General features: G+C 44.4%; 2 protein-coding genes across 5 annotated transcripts in view; one reads left to right on the top strand and one right to left on the bottom strand.

The window, feature by feature from the left end:
* Positions 1–5,721, bottom strand: part of plpp3 (phospholipid phosphatase 3) — a 43,220-nt gene extending 37,499 nt beyond the window's left edge. The window contains exons 1-2 of one of the 4 annotated variants that reach the window (XM_061825111.1): positions 5,614–5,721; positions 5,284–5,495 (exon numbers count right to left, since the gene is read on the bottom strand). In XM_061825111.1, coding sequence (XP_061681095.1) covers positions 5,284–5,425 — 142 coding nt within the window. In that variant the 5' untranslated portion in view covers positions 5,426–5,495; positions 5,614–5,721. Of the gene's footprint in view, positions 1–5,283 lie in introns of all 4 variants that reach the window. The other 3 variants (XM_061825112.1, XM_061825110.1, XM_061825113.1) reach the window with 3 other exon arrangements.
* A 1,694-nt stretch (positions 5,722–7,415) lies between these two features.
* prkaa2 (protein kinase, AMP-activated, alpha 2 catalytic subunit) lies at positions 7,416–19,199 on the top strand. The gene is made up of 10 exons (XM_061824255.1): positions 7,416–7,875; positions 9,787–9,928; positions 11,926–12,019; positions 12,222–12,366; positions 14,926–15,013; positions 15,812–16,036; positions 16,189–16,351; positions 17,200–17,538; positions 18,565–18,691; positions 18,803–19,199. Exons 1-10 carry the CDS (start codon positions 7,776–7,778, stop codon positions 19,048–19,050), a joined length of 1,671 nt encoding a protein of 556 aa, XP_061680239.1. The 5' UTR covers positions 7,416–7,775; the 3' UTR covers positions 19,051–19,199.
* The last annotated feature ends 5,496 nt before the right edge of the window (positions 19,200–24,695 follow it).

The following is a 24,695-nucleotide window of genomic DNA, read 5'->3' as shown; positions in this document are numbered from 1 at the left end:
TGGTTGGAAAAGGGTGGGGTGTGGGCTCTATTAGGTTAATGTCCCCGGGGACACTCAGGAAGCCGATTCCTCGGAGCTGAAAGGCCGAGTTGCAGCGACTAATTTCCCAGTATATCACTCATCAAAGTGGCCGACGCCTTTCGGCCGAGGGTTATGTTTTGATTTCTCCGGCAAGCACGTCACTCAGTACCACGTAGACACCTCAGACGACCCCAATTAGGGTACAGATACCCAACTCAAACGTAGTCATGGAGTTTCTCAAAAACAATCACAAAACAAGGTACGGCAATTAATCACGGTAAATGCCTCCTTCAAAATAGGTAAAAAAAAAAAAACAAATAGTTCCGAGAATTGGGAGTAGCGTACACCGCTGAGCTCATTTGACTTCTGTTGCTAACAAAAACAGCAGCACCCACATAAACCCATCAGCCATTTCCCAGATGAATTGGAGAAAAACAGCATGTTGGAAATGAGTTCCCTCCATGTCTTCAAAGATTATCTGACAGTATTTGGAGACGGCGTCTTTAGCAAGTGGCATTCTGGGAGACATTAATATGTCGCAATAAAATGTCATGCCTTTATACTTATAATTGAATAATTTCTTCATTTTCATGAATGAATGAATACAACTCCAAATTAACTCAACATGAACTATGATACTTTACATCCATCCGTCCATTTTCTTAGCCGCTTATCCTCACAAGGGTTGCGGGGTGTGCAAGAGGCGGGGTACACCCTGAACTGGTCGCCAGAAAATCGCAGGGCACGTCGAGACAAACAGCCGCACTCACAATCACACCTTGGGGCAATTTAGAGTGTCCGATTAATGTTGGGAGGAAACCGGAGTGCCCAGAGAAAACCCACGGGGCCACGGGGAGAACATGCAAACTCCACACATGCGAAGCTGCTTATCCTCACGAGGGTCATGGGTAGTGCTGGAGCCAATCCCAGCTGTCATCCGGCAGGAGGCGGGGTACACCCTGAACTGCTTCCCAGCCAATCGTAAGCCACATCGAGACAAACAGCCGGAGTCGTAGTCACACCTACGGACAATTTAGAGTGTCCAATTGATGTTGCATCTTTTGGGGATGTGGGAGGAAACCGAATTACCCACCCGGAGAAAACCCACCCAGGCACGGGGAGAACATGCAAACTTCATATAGGCGGGGACGGGATCGAACCCGAGTCCTCGGAATTGTGAGGCCAACGCTTTACCAGCTGCTCCCCCATGCAGCCAAAAGTGTTATTTTTCTTGGTAAAAACACATTACCAAAATGTTTCTTGGCTTTTTTTTTTTTTTGGGGGGGGGGGTGAAACGGATTAACGGCATTTCCATTCATTTCAATAGGGAAAGATGACTTCATAAATGACTGCTTTGAGTTCCAAGTGTGGTCACAGAATGGTTAAATGGTTAAAACGTGTTTCTCAAGGGACGGCACGGTGGATCAGCCGGTAAAGTGTTGTTCTCACTGTTCTGAGGACCCAGGTTCGATCCCGGCCCCGCTTGCACTCTCCGCAACCCTTGTAAGGATAAGTGGCTAAGAAAATGGATGGATGGTAACAATTGTTGTTCAAATTAAATGACTTCCATCTGGGCCACAGGTATTGAACCAACTCGTCGACTAGTCAAGTAATCGAGGCGTCCGCTTTAACGGTTCTAGCTCAAAGTCGATTCATCGGCAGCCACAAAAAAAAAAAAAAACACCGACACCTCGCTGAAACGTTGACGAAGAACTGACGAAAAAAAAATCTCGGTAAGGTCATCGACTGATTGCTGCCGACTCGACTACCATCGCCGCAGCGTCGTCGACCATGAAAAAATGAGGGGTTGTTCGATCCCCTGGTACAACATTGCAGCCTCACTCATACAAATACAGCTCAACGCCCCCACCATATGCAGTTAAGTAGGAAACCCCTCCCCCCAGTTTGTATTTTGCATGACAAAAAAAGACCTAGATTGCCTTTATCCAGAGCTGCGCTAAAATTTATTCAACTTCCTTGGTGGACGTAACGGTTTTATAATTCAGTTGCAGGCATTTCCAACACTGAGGTCAAAAGCTATTGCATTGTGGGAAACGAAACCAGGGCTCATTTGAAAGCTTTTCGGGGGGGGGAAATCCCCCCCGCCCCCCACCACCACCACCACCACCTCGTGGCCTATCGGACAATCACGACGGCATTTTCACGACGATTCGCAGTTCCGCTTCGGTTTCACTGCCGAGCCAAACGGACACCCCCCCCCCCCCCCCGCACCCCGTAATCGCAAAGATCCGACACCAAAGAACAGACGGAAGAGGGAAGATCCCAAAACCGGATTCTGTTGGTGTGTTTGCCGCCAAGTGTTTGTGAGTTTCTGAACGTGTTTGTGTGTGTTTGTGTCTATCCTGCTGTGTTTATGCATCATTAGCAGCTTTGATTACCAGAAGCAAACCAAAAGAGGCCCTTTTTTTTGTCGTTGTTTTTTTTGAAGGTGGCCACGGGTGTGATAATGGAGCGCCTCTGATGTTCTTTTTGCCTACGGTTGTGTTGCTGCTAGACATTAAAAAAAAAAAAAAAAAAAGTGTGTTTGTGTGTGAACGTGCCAGCTGGCCGACACACAAGAACGTTTTACGTCCGTGGTGTAGCGCGTTCGCCCTTTTCACTCTACGGCACGCAAACGCGATAATCTGAGGGCCTTCCACACACCCACATTCCTTGTCCCAAACCCCACCCTTGTCTAAGCACCCCCCCAACCACAATCCTTCCCACGTCCCAGACCGGACCACTGAAAATGGGGGCAAACCAGTCACCACGGGGGCAGCAAGGGTGCATTTAGCATGACAAAAGAAAAGCGGCCATTTGGGTCTGTCGTGTCAACCCCGCATATATTAAACACCGCGTCCCCCCCCCCCAAAAAAGTCCTCGGAATATTAAAATTAACGAGGCAGCATGTTGAAAATTTTGCTAAAAAAAAAAAAAACGCACTTTTTGTTTGACTGAGTTTCAAAAGTTGTTTACTCCAAAAATTACAACATAAAAAACAAAGTTCCACATGAACCCAAGTTCATTTTGACTTAATTTGACATCATCTGCGAAAGAACTGGCTGTTATTAGACGACGGAATGATGTCATTTTTCATTTTATTTCTTTATTTTATTTCTGGACACGCTGTAATGTGCGAATATGTGTGTGTTCTCGAGTCTTTACAAGTCGAGGAAGTCGCCGCAGCCAGGAAATTTGTTTCATGTGCGCTTGGAAGAGCTCATCTGCCCGCGTTTCTTTTTTTATTTTTCTTTCCTTTCCAAGTGCAGATGAAACACTTCAATGCTTTAAAGCTCGCAATAAAAAATGAAAATTAAAAAAAAAAAAAAAGATTTTGCGAGCTTCTCAGACAAGGTCGTAAAATAAAAAAATGTGCAACATCTTGGATGCCCGTGTCACACGTTTGGATTCGAGCAACTCGTAACTGCTGATGCCTTTGGTACAGTTTTTGTTTTTTTTTTGGGGGGGGGGGTGCGACTGCCACCTGCTCTCGCAGACACAAGGGTCCTCGCGTTTGGCCCGGAGAGGCTTTTCCTCTTGCGCCGCAACACATGCTTAAGCAATTATTCGGCGCAAAGAGCGGGCGACAACAGGTGACCCGGAGCGATGGACGGGGGAGCCAAACTTCCTCAATTCCTTCAAGAGAGGAAAAAAGGTGAAAAGAAGGCGAGCGACGATTTAAAAAGTAAAAAGACTGTGAAATCAGATTTCTCCTATTGGGAGTTGAAAAGAGCCTATAATAGCGCACAACACCAAAAAAAATGAAAACTGGATGAACGAACAACAGAAATTCAACGTTTTTCACTTTCCTGGCTGAACAAAAACAATTTGTAATGTTAACAATATAAATTCGAAGAAATGTCAGCCAATGTCCCGGAATTTCCATTTTAATAGGAGTATTGTGTTCTGGGGGATGTTGGGGGGATTGGTGAGCACATTGGTCACACAGTCAACAGGTTCCGGGTTTGAATCCCACATCAATTCTTGCTTTGTGTGGGTTTGCTTCTCCCGCATGGAAAACGATTAAAGATTCAAAATTTTCCATCGGTGTGAATTTGAGTGTGAACGCTTGTTTGGAGGTGCCCAGTGATTGGCTGACGACCAGTTCAGGGTGTACCCCGCCTTTTGCTCGTCAGCTAGCATACATCTTACCCGCAGAAAGACAAACAAGTGCAATTCAAAAAAAAATCGTTGAATATTCTGTGTTCAATTTAAATTGCTTCCGGATGTCTAATGCGGATCATCCATCCATTTTCTTCACTGCTTATCCTCACGAGGGTCACGGGGAGTGCTTGAGCCTATCCCCGCTGTCAACGGGCAGGAGACGGCGTACACCCTGAACTGGTTGCCAGCCAATCGCAGGGCACATAGAGACAAACAGATGCACATGTTACAATCACACCTATGGGCAATTTAGAGCGTCCAATTAATGTTGCATGTTTTTGGGATGCGGGAGGAAACCGGAGTGCCCGGAGTAAACCCACGCAGACACGGGGAGAACATCCAAACTCCACACAGGCGGGTTCGGGATTGAACCCGGGACCTCAGAACTGCATGTCCTCTCCATGCCTGAGTGGGTTTCCTCCAGGCACTCCGGTTTCCTCCCACATCCCAAAAACATGCAACATTAATTGGACACTCTAAATTGCCCATAGGTGTGATTGTAACATGTGCATCTGTTTGTCTCGATGTGCCCTGCGACTAGCTGGCAACAGGTTCAGGGTGTACCCCGCCTCCTTCCCCTTGACAGCTGGGATCGGCTACAGCACTCCCCGCGACGCTCGTGAGGATAAGCGGCACAGAAAATGGCTGGATGTAAACACTATGAGCGTCGTCGCAATTCAACAATCTTTTTCTGTGGTCTGTTGTGGCTGGAATGGCACCCTTTAGTTAGTTTTTTTTTTGGGGGGGGGGTCAAATGACTAAAGTTGATGAGGCGCAAAGGGAGGGGGCGCCGTGCTATTTAAAGGGCAGGTGACAACACTTCAAAACATGAATGCAAGGGAAGCAGTATTTATATAGCGAGCAGTCACTGTGAATGCGTTGACAGTAGAAAACATCACTGTGCATTATTTATAATTTTTTTTTTTTGGAGCTTCTGTTGCCCTGGGGTTGCACGATAAGATGTTTACGGCACATTAATTTGGAAGATAACCAGCAATACTTTCAGAAAAGATAAGGCTTTTGATTGACAGCCGTTGCAAACGCGACGAATCCGGTGGAAAGCCGTTTTTTAAGAATCCATAAAAGTTGTCCACTTACCAAGTAGCAGACACAAGATGTCCAGTGCAACAAGGAGCTTCCTCTTGGTGTTGTCGACGCCGCTGTTGTTGTTGTTTAACGCCGAGCTCCCCCCGTTCCTCGTCTCTTGGGCCATGGCTTTCTCATACATGTAGTTTTGCATTGGGCAAAGTCCACTCGCGTCGGCTCCGAATCCCACAGGCGCGCGTGCACACCGGGCAGAACTGTCACTTCTCGAAAGAACAAGAAATGCATACAAAAATAATAAGAATAAAAATTTAAAAAAGGGCAAAAATAATCACGCTAATAACACGGATTAAATAGAAAGTGGAGAGTTTGCGGGGTTCGCACCGGCGACTAGTAAATGAACGGCAGCCAAGCGCCACTTTGCAGTTCTATTGAGAAATGGAGCGCACATCGACAGACCCCCTTCCTATATCTTCACCCTTTTACTCTTCCTCCTCCTCCTCCTCCTCCTCCTCCTTCTCCTCCTCCTCTTTCTCCCCCCCCCCTGCTCTCTCTCTCTCTCTCTCTCTCTCTCAAGTTCCCCCAGCAGGCTCAGCCCTCAAGCGTCTCCATCCCAGCATGGAAAACTTTTTGTTTTTGTTTTTTGTTGTTGTCCTCTTCCCAGCCAGGATTGAGGAATCCCGGAGAGCGAGACGTGGCAATGGCGCCCCCGGTGGTCGCTTTCAATATAACACGCGCACCACAGCGCTTCGATCTGGAGAGAAACAAAACAAAACAAAACAAAACAAAACAAAAAGCGTTTTGGGACCCACTCAACGACCAAAAAATAGAGTAATATTGTAGTTAAAACACATTAACCCGTTGTGGAAGTGATTCTTAAATATTTTCGACCAAATACCACCCTAAAAAAAAAAGTATTAGCACTCCAAGTCACACAATCTTTAGACCAACTTTAGAATATACTGTCGTAGCTTATTAGGCCGAAATGTTGATTAAAAAAATGAGACATAGGTCGTATTATAAGATGATTTATTTTGACATTGATGTATATCGATATGGACCTGCGTTTTTATTTTAATGTTTGGGGTATGAGAGTAAAGGAATTGTATTGGAGGAAGGATATAGACAAGTGGGGGAAAATGGATGGATGCATCTTGAATCTAAATTATACCAAAATAAAAGCCTTTAAACAATCAGTTATTCAAGATTAAATGCAACTCTATTGAATTTCAAAGTTAAATACAACCGAACGGTGCTGTTATTGATTTACGTGCCACTAGAGGGAGCCCACACATTGCAAATTGGAGCTGTTTTCAAAACAGTATTTATTTGATTTCCTTGATAATCAGTCTAAGGTCCAAACACTCGTCAGCTCTTAATCATAACTAGTAAGAAACTTCATAGCGCTAGCAAAACTGCATCAAATGAGTCATGTTTTACTTTTTTTTTGACAACTGCCCATTAAATGAGATTTCTGCACGACTACTTTATATGTTACTATTGAGAACTACTACGTAGTGCGTATATTGTTGATACTAGAAGGTGCAAGAGGCTACCAGTTCGTTACACGTGCCCACTTTTTAGGCGTTGTAGTGCACAGCAGTTTACTAGTAAGGTTTAATTGTGTACTTGTATGCCAAACGTGGCACAAACTAGTGGGTTTTTTTTTCTTTTCAGTTTTAAACACAGTTGTTCTACTGGTGGCGGCACAGTAGTTCAGCTGGTAAAGCGTTGGCCTCACAGTTCCCGGGTTCGAACCCGGACCACCCTGTGTGGAAATTTGCATGTTCTCGCCGTGTCTGCGTGGGATTTCTCCGGGCGCTGCGGTTTCCTCCCACATCCCAAAAACATGCAACATTAACTGGACACTGTAAATTGCCACTAGGTGTGATTATGAGTGGGGCTCCCCGCGACCTTTTTGAGGATAAGCGGCAAAAAAAAATGGATGGATGTTGGACTGAGTTGTCTTTCTAGTGAGGATAGAGCATATTTGTACATAGTATTTGGGCCTCAACCGTTACTTGGAGTTCCAGTGAAATTTATATTGGATATCAATATCAAAAAAGTATAAAAAGGGTTTCCACGATGGTACTACAGTAGTAGTGTAGGCACACACTGCCATCTAGTGGCCACAAACCTAAATAATCCTCAAGAACTGGAACTGGAACTGGAACAGGAACTGCGCGCGGGATTGGGTATACCAGTGCGGACAGTGAATTGGTTTTGTGTACACTGGTCCAGAATGCGTCCAAAATTATATTTTTTTTTTTTTGAGGGGGGGGGTGCGTTTGTTTTAAAGGGTAAGGGAGGGTGCAAGTGAACTTGCATGAAAGGCAAGAACGTTTGCAAGGCAGCCGCCGGTGGGTCCGCTGATGGTCACCTTTAAAACCGGGGGGAGGCGGGGTCACCCGTCGAAGCGGCCGTCTTCCCTTTCAGCGAAGACGCGGAGCGGCCCACCCTTCCTTCCCCGGCGCCCTTCTGCTGCCTGACAGGCGAGCCGAGCGCACCCCTGACTCTGGGAGCTCCGGCGTGCGGTTTGGGGGAAGATGGCAGAGCGGCAGCAGCAGAAGCACGAAGGCAGGGTGAAGATCGGCCATTACATCCTCGGCGACACGCTCGGAGTGGGGACCTTCGGCAAAGTAAAGAGTTAAGTGCCCCTTATCATTGGAGTTTTTATGTTTGCGTGCGTTTGGATTGGGAAGTAGTTGACGTTGAACCCCCCCATGCCTCCCCCCGACCTCCTCCCCCTTTTTGGACGTGTAGAATCGAAGTTAGCGATGATTAGTGATTTTGCGTAGCTACGTCGAGCTACTATAGTGACGTAAGATCGCCAAAGCGTAAATATGCTTGGAGAATATGATGGCTTGAAAGTCAAATTCTTCCACCCCCCCCTCCCCCCAAAACGACCACCATCAGTGACTATCTATGGGGGCAGGTGAATTTATCTGAACTATCAGAGCAACTCTGATAAAATTGGAAAAATTACACACGTATACAAGTTTTACGAAAATATATTGTCGTACCCCCCCCCTAGCTAGCGCCCGCGTTGCGTTAAAGGACACCGGTTTAGCCTGTCATTAACTCACCTTCTGTTTGAGATTAATTGGAGTACGTCGTTAAATTAGCCATTCAAACGCCTTACAAATCCGTGGAGAAAAGACACAAAATACCTGTGAAATTACAGAAAGCGTCAATTTTGATGTCACGTCAGCTAGTGTTGACCACTTCATGACCTTGTGACCGACAACGTGTCGAAATTCAGTGTAACAAGACATTAAGTTCACGCTGAGCTGTAGCTACGTTATAGAACAAGTATTACTACATTATTATATTACTAGATGAACACATTCAAGATGTAATCCACCGAATTTAATTTAAAAAAATGCAATCAAGGACAATGTTGGTGTTAAGTGGTTTGGCAACTAACAGTTCACATACCTCCTTTCACCTTTTTGCGCTAATGCTTTAGTAGTGGTGCTTTTTTGGCACATAAATGATAAATAATATAATCCAACAGATTTATAATACAACCCATTAAAAGCCTGTCTCCACTTGACTAACCTGCATATCTAAAATGTCATCTTGTCCCCGTGGAGTAGCAGAATTAGTATTCCAAAATAGTAAAAACAGCTGTTATTATGATTCAATGGTGTATTACACTGCATCGACATAAGAGATGTGTCAAAAAACGCAAACGTCCAGGTTTCCCCATCCGTGTGGGGCAGACGATCAACCGGCACATCTGCAAAGGGATCCTTGTGCATTTATGAAAAGTGGCAAGAGTTGTGGCAGGACAGTTGGTGACCGTGTTACCGTGACAATGCCCTGAGCATCTGAGAGTTCCTGGGTGAGAGGAACATCGATGTTCTGAGGCGACCGCCCGACTCACACTATTTGCTCTTTCCCAAGATCCAAATCCATGCTACTTTGACTAGTAACTTTTTTTTATGCCTACAAAACAAAGTACAAGTTTGAGCCATTAAAATCTTTCCGCTGAAAGCAGGGGTGTCTAAACTGAGGGCCGTGGGCCCTTTGTGACCCGACGTACAACTTTCAGCAGCCCACAGCCTATCCTAAAAATGACATTTGACATAGCTTGAAATATTCGGGAAAAAAAGAAAACTGGTCTAGATGAGCCACAAGAGAAACTTGTGCTGAAAAAATTAGTACGTTCATAACACTCTTTTATAAAGATTTTTAGTATTCTTCACGTAGAGGCCCAATTTGTGAGCATACTACATTCATGTAACTGCTTCGAAAAGTGCCATCTTACTATAAATTGCCCTCGTTTTAGTTCTTAGTTCACCAATTTAGCCCAAATGTCAGGATATCAACTTTACTTTGCCATTGTCGGCCTGTTTTCCAAGCAGATGCTGCACAGAAAAAGTGACTTAGTACATACCAAACGACAGGATAAATGCCCAATTGCCAGAGACCTCAGATAATCGGGCGTTTGCTGAATTTGATAAGTCAAAAAACATATTCTAATTTTTGTTTACATGTGTACACCTTGATTTAGCCTTAAGGTGGACCCGTTTTTGTGTTTTGCTGCCTTAGTTGGAGAACACCAGTTGACGGGCCATAAAGTGGCGGTGAAGATCCTGAACAGGCAGAAGATCCGCAGTCTGGATGTGGTGGGCAAAATCAAACGGGAGATCCAGAATCTCAAACTGTTTAGGCACCCGCACATCATCAAACTGTGAGAGCCTCTTTTTGTTTTTGTTATTTTAAACTGGTCTGTTGTAGCATTTCCTGTGCTTGTTGCTATTTGTCGACCACAGCCGAGCAGCCCCGAGGGGCCGAGAGACGGTAGAACAAATTCAGACAAGCCTGCTGAAGTTATTCCAGTGAGCGCTCATTGCATGGATCCTAAATCCTCACCAAGGAGTCTTGGCTCTACTCATATTTTCCCGTTGACCTTGCCTGCTCCCTCTCTCTCCTTGGCAAACCGGATCTAGAAAAGTTCCGTGTTATTTTTAGGACCCGCACTGAGGGGGTCAGCCCTCTGTCACACCGCAGAAATGCAAACTCTTGAGGTGGCACGCCGTGCATTACTGCAATAGATGGACAGTGAAGAAAATAAGTATTTGAACACCCTGCTATATTGCAAGTTCTCCCACTTAGAAATCATGGAGGGGTCTGAAATTTTCATCGTAGGTGCATGTCCACTGTGAGAGAGATAATTTAAAAAGAAATGTATGATTTTCTATCGATTTATTTGTGTGATACAGCTGCAAATAAGGATTCGAACACCTGAGAAAACCAATGTTAATATTTCACCAGGTTTGCACACACTGCAGGAGGGATTTTGTCCCACTCCTCCACACAGATCTTCTCTAGATCAGAGAGGTTACTGGGCTGTCGCTGAGAAACACGTAGTTTTAGCTCCCTCCAAAGATTTTCTCTTGGTTTTAGGTCTGGAGACTGGCTAGGGCCTTGATATGCTTCTTATGGAGCCGCTCCTTGGTTTTCCTGGCTGTGTGCTTCGGGTCATTGTCATGTTAAAAGAGCCAGCCACGACCCATCTTCAATGAGGGAAAGAGGTTGTTCCCCAAAATCTCACAATACATGGCCTCAGTCATTCTCTCGTTAATACAGTTGTCCTGTCCCTTGTGCAGAAAAACACCACCAAAGCATGATGCTACCACCCCCATGGTTCACAGTAGGGACGGTGTTCTTGGGATGGAACTCATCATTCGTCTTCCCCTAAACAAAAACAAAAAGTTCCATTTTGGGCTCATCTGACCACAAAACATTCTCCCATGACTCCTCTGTATCATCCGAATGGTCATTGACAAACTTAAGACAGGCCTTGACGTGTGCTGGTTTAAACTGGGGAACCTTTGGCGCCATGCATGATTTCAAACCATGATGTCGTAGTGTTTTACCAACAGTCACCTTGGAAACGGCGGTCCCAGCTCTTTTCAGGTCATTGACCAACTCCTGTCGTGTAGTCCTGGGGTGATTCCCTCACTTTTCTAAGGATCATTGAGACCCCACGAAGTGATATTTTGCCTGGGGTTCCACTCCAATTGAGATTGACCATCATGTTTAGCTTCTTCCATTTTCTAACGATCGCTCCACCAGTGGACCTTTTTTCCACCAAGCTGATCGGCAATTTCTCCGTAGCCCTTTCCAGCCGTGTGGAGTTGTACAATTTTGTCTCTGGTGTCTTTGGAGAGCTCTTTGGTCTTGGCCATGTTACAAGTTACAAGTCTTACTGATAGGATGGGGTGGACAGGTTGTCTTTATGCAGCTAACAACCTCAGACAGGTGCATCTGATTCAGGATAATACACGGAGTGGAGGTGGACTTTTAAAGGCGGACTAACAGGTCTTTGAGGGTCACAATTCTAGCTAATAGACAGGTGTTTGAATACTTATTTGCAGCTGTATCACACGAATAAATTTAAATAAATCATACGTTGCGATTTCTGGATTTTTTTTTCCGATGATCTCTCTCACAGTGGACAAGCACCTACGATGAAAATTTCAGACCTCCTCCATGATTTCTAAGCGGGAGAACTTGCGATATAGCAGGGTGTTCAAATACTTATTTTCTTCACTGTAGCGTGTCACTGGCCTTGCCTCTCTCTTTGTTTTGTGACCAGACGGGGAGCCTTGTATCAAAACGTTTCCGGTTTTATAGACCTGATAGGCTCACGACGTGAGGTCGAATGATGCGTTTGTGTTTCAGATACCAAGTGATAAGCACGCCAACAGATTTCTTCATGGTCATGGAGTATGTGTCTGGCGGAGAGCTCTTTGACTACATCTGTAAACATGGACGGGTGAGAGTTGATTTACTTATTCACTGGAAGGACACTTAAGGTAGAATGTGGATTTTTCCACCTTTTTTAAGATAACGAGCCTTTGTTTACATTGACACTAAAAGAAATCCTATAAGCCGAACCCAAACGTGATAATCAATTCTAAATAACACTTGGTAAACCCCTCTTCCTTTCTTTGTTTCCCTTCTCCTTCATCTGCCAGGTGGAGGACACGGAGGCCCGCCGCCTTTTCCAGCAGATTATCTCGGCCGTAGACTACTGCCACCGACACATGGTGGTCCACAGAGACCTCAAGCCCGAGAACGTCCTGTTGGATGCCAGCAAGAACGCCAAGATCGCTGACTTCGGTAAGGTTTCCTGAGCGGAAATCCTTCAAGCTAGCCAGTTTGTCCAAGGTCAACTTTGTCAGCGAAAGACATTTAAAATGGCAACATTTCATGTCGCTAGGTGTGGTCAACCGGCCATAATACAGGACCTCCTTCCCAAACACAGACAGAATAGCGGTCTCTCCTTGACAGGAGACCGTCTCATTAGGATTTTGACTTTTAGTAGCAGGCTACTAGGCAGGATGTACGCAGCGAAACTCTTGCTATAGGCAGGGACGATGGCACCAAGCCCGATCGCAAATAACGAAAATTCCCAAGTACCGTAATTTCACGAAAATAATGCGCAATTTTTTCCCAAAATATTTTCGAAAAGTTAATAGAGCGCATTATATTTAGGTATAGATGAAAACTAAAAAATACAATCACGTTGCATAGTCGTATACAGGTACATAGCGTGTTAAAAAATTTATACATATATATTTCGATATGATATTTGATGTCATGTGTTACACATTTATATGTATTACGGTAACGTGCGCCCCCAACTTGAGCACTCAGAGCTCCTCCGGGAGCTTGCATTTTACGATTGTTAGCGTAGCATGCTTGTTGCTACCGCACCAAAGATCAGAAACAACTGCTCAATTTTTTTTAAACTAAGACAAAAAATTACACGCAATATTATTAATGATTGTTGTACGGACAGTTTTTTTTTTTTTTTTTTAAAACAATACAAGTACAAACCTAACAAATATAAATACAGATCATTCCAAATTTTGTGAGCATATGGGTAGTGGCAAATTGGTGGTGCGCATTGTACATTGGTAGAAGGGTTTTCCTGATATTTTTTTTAGGTCAACTTTTGGGGTGCGCATTATTCTTCAGGACGCATTATACTTGAGAAATTACGGTAATGGATGCCAATAGATTACAAGAAAAGTGAGCAAAACACTTTTTCGATGAGAGAAGGCTACGGCCTGAATAAATGAAGCTCCTCCCCTCATTTCAAACAAAGTTCCTTGGCCACAACGTGGCAAAAAAAAAAAAAGCAACATTTTGAAATCATACATGCTTTTAACGTGAGCACAAAAAAGTAATTGGGAGAGTTTTTCAGCAAATAACGAAGAGCAGCCCATGTCCATTTTCCAGTCGGTTCCCCCAAAAGATCAGCAAAATTCTTCGAGGCTGTAACGTTTTATCCACCTGTTGCCATTCACACAACTAACTTATAGCTTTATGTTCAAGTAGTTTGTTTCTTCTGACTTACAGCCTATACAAATTCCCTGCATCTGACCACAAAGAGGGTCAATACAGTTTCCAAAAGACCCATGTCCGCAGCAGGGGTGTGAAGGGTTACCTAGCAATGGGCAGGTCTCATATTAGCTCTGGCAAGACGCCTTGAGGCCCAGTGTCACCCGATAGGAAGGGAACTAGGGGTGGGCCCGGGGCAGACTCTCAGGGGGTGCGTTTTGTTGGTGAGCCGAGAGAGCAGATTGGCAAGCAGTTTGCGGGAGCGTTAAGGACACCGGGGATGAAAGATAAGGGGAAGGTCAGCACGTAGCGGGGCGTCTGGTGTCCGGGTGTTAGCCGAAGGCCCTGACAGGCACAGGGAGTGTCATCTCATTAGGTGAGCTTTGTTGCTCGGAGCTTAGAGACTTGGCGGGTAAACGGGAGATAAAGATATCAGCGTGCTCTTTCACCTCGTACACTCACAAGCCTGTGTCAAAAGTATTGCCTTTAACAAAGTAATGCTTACTTTTCAGGAAGTACTGTATTTACAGTATGTTAATCGAAACCTTGCTACACCAACAGGAATGACTTCTAGAAAGTGTTTAAAATTGTTTGTTAACAAATAGTGGCTTCTTTGTGTAACATCATAGAAGTGAAATCAGCTAATTTATCAGGAAGGGAATTATGGACTTGAACAAGTCTGGTTCATCCTTGGGTGCAATTTCCAGATGTCTGAAAGTCCCACGTTCAGCTGTTCAAAATATTACATTATACAACCTGGGAATCTTCAGTGGCTCAAGCCATCATATAGTACCTCTCAGGTCAGAGATAGCACATCGCCAATCTGGTTACAAAGCATCTTAAGAATACTAAAATCAGTGTTTTGGAGTGGTCAGCGCAAAGCCACGATCGCAATCCTATTTAAAACTTGTGCCCAGATCTGAAAAGCCATGTACGAGCAAGGTGGCCGAAAAAAATGGCTCAGATACTCCAGTACAGTGTTGTTGCCAAAATTCCTGCTTACGGAAGGATATCAAGGAATCAAATACTAATGACAGTTATGACTTTGAAGAAAGTGATGCAAAATCCTCAACTTATTCTGGAATTTTGAAGACAGAAAAAAAAAATTGAAGTCGATGTTTGTCCATAGATATACTGTATGGGGCCAGGTGTCCAATCTCTCTTGCGTTTCTGTCACCGTAGGTTCCACAATCACAACGATCGATGACTTACTTTCTGGCGGTGTCGTCACTCAACCTTGTTGTCTTTGTAGAAGCTGACATTTTAGGACTGCTCCTCAAGGCGGCTTTGTGAGATATGTTCTCAATCGTGTGCGTTTCATCCTGCCAACAGGTCTGTCGAACATGATGTCTGACGGCGAGTTCCTGAGGACTAGCTGTGGTTCGCCCAACTACGCCGCCCCAGAAGTCATTTCGGGAAGGTGTGTCACTGCGTGCGCGTTATTTCCACCATTAATTGTTCTCAGTGAGTTGTTTCAAGGGGTTCTCGCACTTTTAAATAATACAACATAATTAATTATGACCAGTTGTTCTGGGCAACTTACCCCCAAAGATGTGACCCCTCAGTGGCTGAGGGACCTGCCTATAAGAACCACCGACTTAATTAAAAACTGAAAAAGGCTGTAAATAATGCTCTTGACCTGTCTTAGTTATTTGCTGACATGCAGTAAAGAAAATAAGTATTTGAACACCCTGCAAGTTCTCCCACTTAGAAATCATAGAGGGGTCTGAAATTTTCATCATAGGTGCGTGTCCACTGTGAGAAAGATCAAGAACAATCCAGAAATCACAATGTATTTTTTAACGATTTATTTGTGCGATACAGCTGCAAATAAGTATTTGAACACCTGCTTATCAGCTAGAATTCTGACCCTCAAAGACCGGTTAGTCCGCCTTGAAAAGTCCACCTTCACTCCATGTATTATTCTGAATCAGATGGACCTGTGTGAGGTCTGCATAAAGACGCCTGTCCGCCCAGTAAAAATCAGTAAGACACAAACTTGTAACATGGCCGAGACCAAAGAGCTGTCCAAAGACACCAGAGACAAAAATTGTACAACTCCACACGGCTGGAAAAGGCTACGGAGAAATTGCGGTGAAAATTTCAGACCCCTCCATGATTTCTAAGTGGGAGAACTTGCAATATAGCAGGGTGTTCAAATACTTATTTTCTTCACTGCAACGTAAGTAAGGACGTACACTCAATGCCTTGTTACCAGGCTGTACGCGGGCCCGGAGGTGGACATCTGGAGCTGCGGCGTGATCCTTTACGCGCTGCTGTGCGGCACGCTGCCCTTCGATGACGAACACGTGCCCACGCTGTTCAAAAAGATCCGAGGCGGCGTGTTCTACATCCCCGAGTGCCTGACGCGCTCGGTGGCCTCGCTGCTGATGCACATGCTGCAGGTGGACCCCCTGAAGAGAGCCACCATCAAGGACATCAGGTGGAGAGCCCAATGCAGGGGTGGCAAAATGTCTAAATTGTCCATAGGTTTGAATTTGAGTGTGAACGGGTGCTTACAATATTAGTTGATTCAGTGTCTTTTCAACATGAATAAATACGCACACAACGTGACCAGATTTGTCCTCCTCTCAGGGAGCACGAGTGGTTCAAACAGGATCTGCCGGGCTACCTGTTCCCGGAGGACCCGTCGTACGATACCACGGTCTTGGACGAGGAGGCCGTCAAAGAAGTGTGCGACAAGTTTGAGTGCAACGAGTCCGAGGTGGTCTCCAGCCTCTTCAGCGGGGATCCGCAGGTATCAGCCAGACAGATACAGTCGGCATTTATTCCCCATCATCTATGGACGTTGAAAATTGACACCGTCAAAACTTTCACCATGAGTCAACTTGTACAATCTAAAGCGTTATTTTACAAAAAAAATGTACGATACATTTGAATTTTGTCAATTCAATAAGTAAAACTTAAAAGGTGATGGAAAAGATATTGGAACGTAAAGAGACCTAACTAAAACCTCTCTAAAAATTACAAAATGTTTCTGTGTATGGAGTTTTTGTATATTGAACTACCGTAATTCCCGGCCTTCAGAGCACACCTGGTTACAAGCTTCACCGAGTACATTTGTAAAGGAAATACCATTTGGTACATACATACGCCACAGCCGTGTAAAAGCCGCAAGTACCCACTTTGAAACACGAGATATTTACAAAGAAAGATGGTACACAGAGTTTAACGCTAGCGTGGCGCTAATGCTAGCTTTAACGCCAGTGCCACGCTCGAGCTAGGACTAACATTAGCGCCACGATTGTGCTAACAGGGACAGTTCAAATAAAACTTACCGGTAAATGTCACTGAGACACGCCAGTAACACAGCAGCAACTTGCTAGCACGGCACTAATGCTCGCGCAGCACTAACAGGGCCGGTAATAGTCACTTCCTCAGCACATATATTCCAGGTCTCATTCTTGCCGTTTCCGCCCGAGTGCCCCCTTGTGGCTGTTAGAATATGCACAAATTAGCCGCATCACCAGATAAACCGCAGGGTTGAAAGCGTGTGGAAAAAAGTAGGCCAGAAATTACAGTAGTTTACTACGCTATGTAGCGCTTGTTCCAATCTTGATGTTCCTCGTCGCCTTATCCACGCAGGACCAGCTTGCGGTGGCCTATCACCTCATCATCGACAACCGGCGCATCATGACGCAGGCCAGCGAGTTCTACCTGGCCTCCAGCCCGCCGCAGGGGTCGTTCATCGAGGAGGGCATGCCGCTGCCGCCGGGCGTCAAGCCGCACCCGGAGCGGATGCCGCCGCTGCTGGCCGACAGCCCCAAGGCGCGCTGCCCCCTGGACGCCCTCAACACCACCCGACCCAAGCCGCTCGCCGTCAAGAAGGCCAAGTGGCACCTGGGCATCCGGAGCCAGAGCCGGCCCTATGACATCATGGCCGAGGTTTACAGGGCCATGAAACATCTGGGCTTTGATTGGAAGGTGAGTGGTCATGTAGCCATTTTTTGTGACATATTTGATTTGAAGACACACCAGTGGCCAATGACGAGGTACTTAAAGGAGAAATCCAGTGCTTTGCACGAACGATGTATCGAATAAGTCATGTAATATGTACCCTATTTTGACAATGTGATGTTAAATCCTCTCTCATTCAACAGTGTTTTGAAAAGATTATATCGACAATTACGAATTTTCCGGGGCGCTGCCATTTTTTGCGAGTCACATAACCTACTTGGACGGATGTGACGTGTTACTTGCCATTCCTAACGCTCGATTACCTGGGACACCATTCATACCCAGTGCTGATTTCTCGGATTTATCTTCATCTTATGAAGAAATAGAAGTATTGGTTGATCGAGAAGACGGAGGTATCCTTCCATACAGAGTGGAACCTGTGGCTGTAATTAATGTTGAATATTCGGATGGTTCTTCGGGCGGAATGATGCATAGTCTGACAACTCGGAGGCCTACGAGCGACATAAATGCGTCAACAAATGCCCCCGGAGCTCCGGGCCGGCAGCCGCGGATGGTTCTTCGGACGGGAAAGACGCGGAGTCTGACGAGCGAGCTCCGGCGGTGGGCCGCAAGCTTCGGGGTCCGGGGAGGCCGTGAGCCGAGCTCCGGCGTCCGTGGCCGAAGCTTGGCTAAAGGCCCCCGCCTCCGCTCGCTCGTCAGACTCTGCGTCATTCCCGTCCGAAGAACCATCCACGCGAAAATGGCAGCGTCCCTGAAAATTCCTTATTGTCGATAATAATCTTCTCAAAACACTATTAAATGAGAGAGGGTTTAGCATCACATTGTCAAAATAGGGAACGTATTATATGACTTATTGGACACATTGTTCGTGCAAACCACTGGATTTCCCCTTTAAATTCAAAAATATTGAAATCAAATCTGTCAATCTGGAAAGAAATGGCTGTATTCATTCAACAAGCATTACACATGTCTTGAGATATGGGAGCCATACGTTGCCCACCCCATCATGATAAAACTGGACCTGTGCACTAGGTGGTGAACCCGTACCATCTGCGAGTGCGCAGGAAAAACCCAGTGACGGGCAACTTGGTGAAAATGAGCCTGCAGCTCTACCAAGTGGACAACAGGTCCTACCTCCTCGACTTCAAGAGCATCGACGGTTGGTGACGAGCGCAAAACTTGGGAAACATTACTTGTCAGGGCTGCCACCTGATATTACCACATAAACGTATCGAAACATAACTGACCGACCCTGTCCTCTGCGCTATAGATGACATCGAGCCGATGGGCTTCAAGTCGGGCTCGTCCACCCCCCAGCGGTCCGGCTCGACGGCGGGCCTCTACCGGCAGCGCCTCAGCATCGACTCGGCGAGCCAGGTCGGCGAAATGCCTCCGCTCAGCTCATCCCTGCCGGGTTCGCTGTGCGGCAGTTCGCCCGCTCTCGCCCCGCGCCAGGGCTCGCACACCATGGACTTCTTCGAGATGTGCGCCAGTCTGATCACCACGCTGGCCCGCTGAGAGGAGTGGACGGTCAAGAAGGAGTCAGGAAGACAATCTGGGACTTGGCGCCAAAAGCAACCCGATACCGGGACAGGACAGAGGGGGAACCAGAAAATCTTCGCTCGGCAAAATGGCAAAGGTGAAAAAAATTACTCACAATCCCGTTTTCAACTGCTGGAACGCTTCGTCCTGATGCCGATCAGAGGTCAGTTTGGAGTCTCGCGGGAGCACATAGCTTTCTGCATCTAGATGAAAAAGGCTGTTATCCATGTATACTATATTTATATCACAGTCGCACGATGTAGCTGAAGAAACAAAATCACCTTTTAGATGAATATTATCAGCATTCTTCTTATTATTATTCAGATTGCTATTTATTTTTCTGGAGAAATGTTTATTTTTAAGGCATCGATCGCATTATTTAAAGGCATTTTATTCTGATTGAAATGAGAGCAGACCTCATAGCGCAGCAGGACAGTCGAACGTTCTGCTCGGTACCGACTGGCGGTGCATTTATGACACGGCACGGACACGCACCATCTCGTTGGCCGATTGCTCTGCGTGAGTAGCCCACACCGAATAGCGGGAACCTCCCAAGCCATCTGAAAACCTTTCACAACAATGTTTTAAGTAACATTTGAACAGTTGCGAGTTACTTGAACAGTAACTCAAGCGAGTGTAAAATCAAATCAAAATGTAGAGTGAACCCCAGCTGTTCGCGGGGGGTTTAGGAAGAAAGTTCTAATCAAATCGACAAATGAAAAGCTGGAAGCTCACGTTTAGAAACAATAAAGCATTTTTTTTTTTTAACTTGAATGAAGAATGAGGTGCATGTCGTTGTTCAACTGCCACGCAGCTCAAACCCAATAGTGGAAAAAGCAACTTGGGTAGAAACCAGTGTTTGGGAATAATTGAACACTCGTTCAACTTGAATTATAAACATGTGTATATGCCGTAATTTCCGGCCTACAGGGCGCACCTGTTTATAAGGCTCACCCAGTACATTTGCGGCAGCTACAGAGTAGCAACATGTTAGCACAGCACCAACAGGGCTGGTTTAAAAAAGAACGTACCTAAATCACTGAGACACGGCAGTAACACAGCAGCAACACGCTAGCGCGGCGCGAACAGGGCCAGTTAAAAAAAAAAAAAAAAAAACATACCGGTAAAAATCACTGAAACACGGCAGTAACACAACAGTAACACAGCAGTAACACATTAGCGTGGCGCTAACGCTAGCATGGCGATAACAGGGCCGGTTAAAAAAAAACACTGGTAAAAATCACAGAGACACGGCAGTAACACAGGAGCCAACACACTAGCGTGGCGCTAACGCTAGCATGGTGCCAACGGGGCCGGTTAAAAAAAAAACATACCGGTAAAAATCACTGAGACACAGCAGAAACACACTAGTGCAGTGCTAACGCTAGCGTGGCACTAACAAGGCTGGTTAAAAAAAAACATACTGGTAAAAATCACTGAGACACGGCAGTAACACGGGAGCCAACACGCTAGCACGGCGCTAACGCTAGCGTGCCACTAACAAGGCCGGTTAAAAAAATATACCGGTAAAAATCTGAGGCACGGCAGTAACACAGGAGCCAACACACTAGCACAGCGCTAACAGGGTCTGTTAAAAAAAATATATGTACCAGTAAAAGTCACTTCCACGGCACATATATTCCACAGCATATATGTATATTCTACCTTTTCCACTCAAGTGCCCCATTGCGGCCGTTAGAAAAAAAATGCACAAATTAGCCGCATCAGCACATAAACCGCAGTGTTGAAAGCGTGTGAAAAAAATTGCGGTTTACAGGCCGGAAATTATGGTCATAAAATCAAATTGTGTACAACATCAAGGCATAACTAGCTAGAAGCTAACGTAGCACGCTACATTGTATCGCTTTACCTCATGGTAGATATTCTTCTCTTCGCTTCGTTCTTCAGAGTTTCTCCTTCGATGCTTTTTGAATCGAGGTCAAGTGAGGTGCGCCACCAGCCCCGTGGCCAAAATAACGACGTAAGCGAGTAACGGCTGCTTGCCCGCAGAATGTTATTACAACAAACAATCAGACAGGAGAGTTGCAGCGAGCTTTCACATGCGCTGTCAATTTTATGAAAAAAAAAAAAAAAAAAAATGGGCGGTTGTTGTTGAAATGTCTTTCCTCCAAGCCTGGACATGTACGAGAAGTAATTAAACTTTTGAAAGACAAGTTGAGAGCACCAACCTTTCATTTATGCGGACACGTTCAGCGTCGCCTTGCTAATGCAAATCGTGAATAATAGAACAATACAAATAAGTTTGTCCCGTAATTCCCGGCCTACAAAGCGCACCTGGTTATAATCCTCAGTACAGAGAAAGAGTTTAACGCTAGCGCTGCGCTAATGCTACAGAGGTTTATAACCACGTGCGCTAACGGTGCGCTAACGCCGCGCTAACGCTAGCGCCACATCACCGCATGAATGAGAGCTTGTGGAAAAAAAGTCGCGGCTTGTAAACCGGAAATTACAGTAATTTCCTGTAGATGCCACAAGATGGCAACAAAGTGGAAGTCAACTAGCGAAACTGTAAATCAGCTGGGGTTCACTTGACATTTTTTTTGAAAATGTAATTTTGAATGAGCACTGTGAGATGGGGTGTGTCTGTTTTACACTCCACACAAACCTTCGTCCGGTTGCCTTAAACAAATGCAAATGACTACTTAACGTCTGCGTGTGTGTTTGTGTGTGACGGGTTTATCACATAGCATAACATTATTTTTATGAATGTAAAATATGGAGGAACGTCTGCTCAAGTTGAATCCTCTTATTTCAGATAATGCACTGTTGCCTTCCTGTTGTTTTTAGTTCATCCATCTGTTCTCGTTTTATTTTATTTTTTTTTTTACCAACAATATTCACGGGGTCATGGTGACCCTCTCGACACTTTAATCAGCCCACATTTTTTTTTAAATTAAAAAAAGTAATAAGGCCAACAGAACAAATTTAGACCATGTCTATTGTTTTTTTTTTTTTTTTTTTTTTATCTGTTTAAAACTAACCGGGGTAAATTTAAAAAAAAATTGTGTGCACATAATTGTGCTTTATGCGATGTGAAATGCATGTCAAAAGCAACAGGTGGCGCCAAAACATAATTTTGGCCCAAAAAAATAAGGAATAAAATTTGATCTGGAAAATTGTAACAAATAAGCAGCAGCAAATCAATAATAATAATTGATTATATAAACAAAAGTACTTTGTGCTGTCTTTAATTACCTCTGAATACCACATTCAACATTAAAATTAATGGAAAAAATAATATAACTTTTTTATACTGTCGGTCAAAAATATATTTGATATATAACATTATTATGGTTGTGGCCTGGGTCTTTTAAAATTGTATCACAAATTGTCACAGATTTCTTTTTTATCATTACATGTCATAAGAAATTAAAATTAAAAACATTATTTTTGACAGTAATAGTACAAGAAAAATGTTCCTCGTGAGAGTAATCAACAAATAAGTAGAAACATGGTAATTAAATTATTATTATATTATTTTCATCTTTTTTTTAACCATACAAATATGTTCAAATCCTTTTTTAAAAAAATGCAAAAATATCACCAGCAGTAAATGGTTCTCATGAAATAAAAATGATTTGATTATCACACATGTACTTCTGACATTTTTTTGGTCTCTATTTTCATCAGAATCAAAATTTAGTCAAAAACACACGAGGAATGTACGTGCATAGAATGACTTTTCTCGTTACAGTGGAACCTTTACTAACAAGTGACCTGACTTATGATTTTTTCGACGTTAATTCTGGTTCAGAATGCAAAAATGCTATTGACAAGTTCATTATTAGTAGCATCAATATTGCATATTGCATTCAACAATATCATAACCGTTGAAGCATATTTGAACACAAACAGTGTAGACCAAGAATATAAAAATACACACAGGCATGTATTCTTTATCCTCTGCAAAGAACAATTACTGCAGTGTATTGAGTCAGCTGTTCAATGTGTTATATCTGTATTATACTGCGCCCTAGTGGCCAAGTTACACAGGCCAGAAATAGTGCATTGTGGGGCTGGAACGGCTTTACAGGATCTATTTTGTCTATCATCCCGGAATTGCTTCTTTATTTATGTTTTTGTACCCGTAGTACACCTTTATATCATTTTACACGCAACTCATAATAATAATGTGTACTTTAAACACTTACAACCCTTTACTGATATTTTTGTCACGCGGGCCTCTCAGCATACTGGGCCAAATTTGCAGCATCAGCATTTTTATTTTTTCCTCTGATGCTGTAGTGTAGACATTGCTATACGTGACAACTACATGCAAAAAAATAGTGGCATGCTAGTCATGTAAACTATTATAATGTGTGTAAAACTAGATGAGGGTACACAACACAGCCACACAGGTGCGCGCACACACTCCCAAGGGCCTAATAACCACATGCAAATGTTGAGATGTTGTACCAAAATGAGTTTTGTCCTTTGTGTGTACTTCAGATTGATCGCGTTATGCATTGCATGGAGTTGCTGTTAGCATTTTTTATGCACTTTAATGTGTATTTATTGGCAACAAATAATGACAATAAACAGATCGTACCGGGTTGTGTTTCGACTGATGTCGCTTTGAGGAAAGGAAGCTTTCGGAAGGTGTGTACCGTAATCGCCGGCCTACAGAGCGCACCTGATTATAAGTCTCACCCACTACATTTGTAAAGGAAATACCATTTGGTACATAAATACGCCACAACTGTGTAAAAGTTGCAAGTGTCCACATTGAAACACGAGACATTTACAAAGAAAGATGGTACACAGAAAGAGTTTTCAAAGTTTTAATACCTTAGAAACAACACGGTATCATGAATAGGGCTGTTAAAAAGAAAAAAAAAAAAAACTACCGGTAAAAAAAAACAGCCACGGCAGCTACACAGTGGCAACACGGTAGCATGGCACTAACAGGGCCGGTTAAAAAAAAAATGACTGAGACGCAGCAGTAACACAGCAGCAACATGCTAGTGCGGCGCTCAGTTGATCCGTCATGTCATGTCATCATCCAAGCCACTTATCCTCACAAGGGTTGCGGGAAAGCCGGAGCCTATCCCAGCTACCTTCGGGCGAAAGGCGGACTGCACCCTGAAACTGGTCGCCAGTCAGTCGCAGGGACAATATCGACACCATCACTGAGCGGGAATCGATCCCGCGGTGCCTCCACCAAAGTCATGCGTGTGTACCGCTACACCATCAGTGAATCCCGTTTTATCAGTTATAGGTCATTTTTATAACTCGTCCAAATTAAAAATCCATCCATCCATTTTCCAAGCCGCTTAATCATAATCGTCATACATTTTCAGGGGTCAGCGATTGCGTCTGTGCTTCACGGGAAAAAGAAAAACACGCCGACTTTGGCGCCGGGGGGTGTACCTAATGTTGTGGCCCTTGTGGATAGACCCTGTGAGGCGGAGCTAAAAGAGTTGACGGATGAAATATGGACAAGCGTTAAGGTAGGAACACAGCAGCGAAGGATAAGAGCGAGTTATCATGATTATATCGTTTATGTTTTCTCATGGGATTAAACACTGCATACTGGTAAATGCGAAAGAGGGACCCGGAAGTTCATCCGACTGGTTATTTTATTTTTTTTTTTTTCATTT

Source organism: Syngnathoides biaculeatus, chromosome 7 (genome assembly GCF_019802595.1).
Source record: "Syngnathoides biaculeatus isolate LvHL_M chromosome 7, ASM1980259v1, whole genome shotgun sequence".
Classification (NCBI taxonomy): domain Eukaryota; kingdom Metazoa; phylum Chordata; class Actinopteri; order Syngnathiformes; family Syngnathidae; genus Syngnathoides; species Syngnathoides biaculeatus.
The sequence above is the reverse complement of the archived record's forward strand: the minus strand, read 5'-3'. Positions and strand labels throughout refer to the sequence as shown.

What these genes read in the sequence shown, in the direction of transcription:
- prkaa2 (XM_061824255.1), top strand. Translation starts at nt 7,776, where the DNA reads ATGGCAGAGCGGCAGCAGCAGAAGCACGAAGGCAGGGTGAAGATCGGC. An exon ending in CACCCGCACATCATCAAACT is followed by an intron (nt 9,929 to 11,925) that starts GTGAGAGCCTCT and finishes TTTGTGTTTCAG; the next exon opens with ATACCAAGTGATAAGCACGC. An exon ending in ATCTGGGCTTTGATTGGAAG is followed by an intron (nt 17,539 to 18,564) that starts GTGAGTGGTCAT and finishes CCTGTGCACTAG; the next exon opens with GTGGTGAACCCGTACCATCT.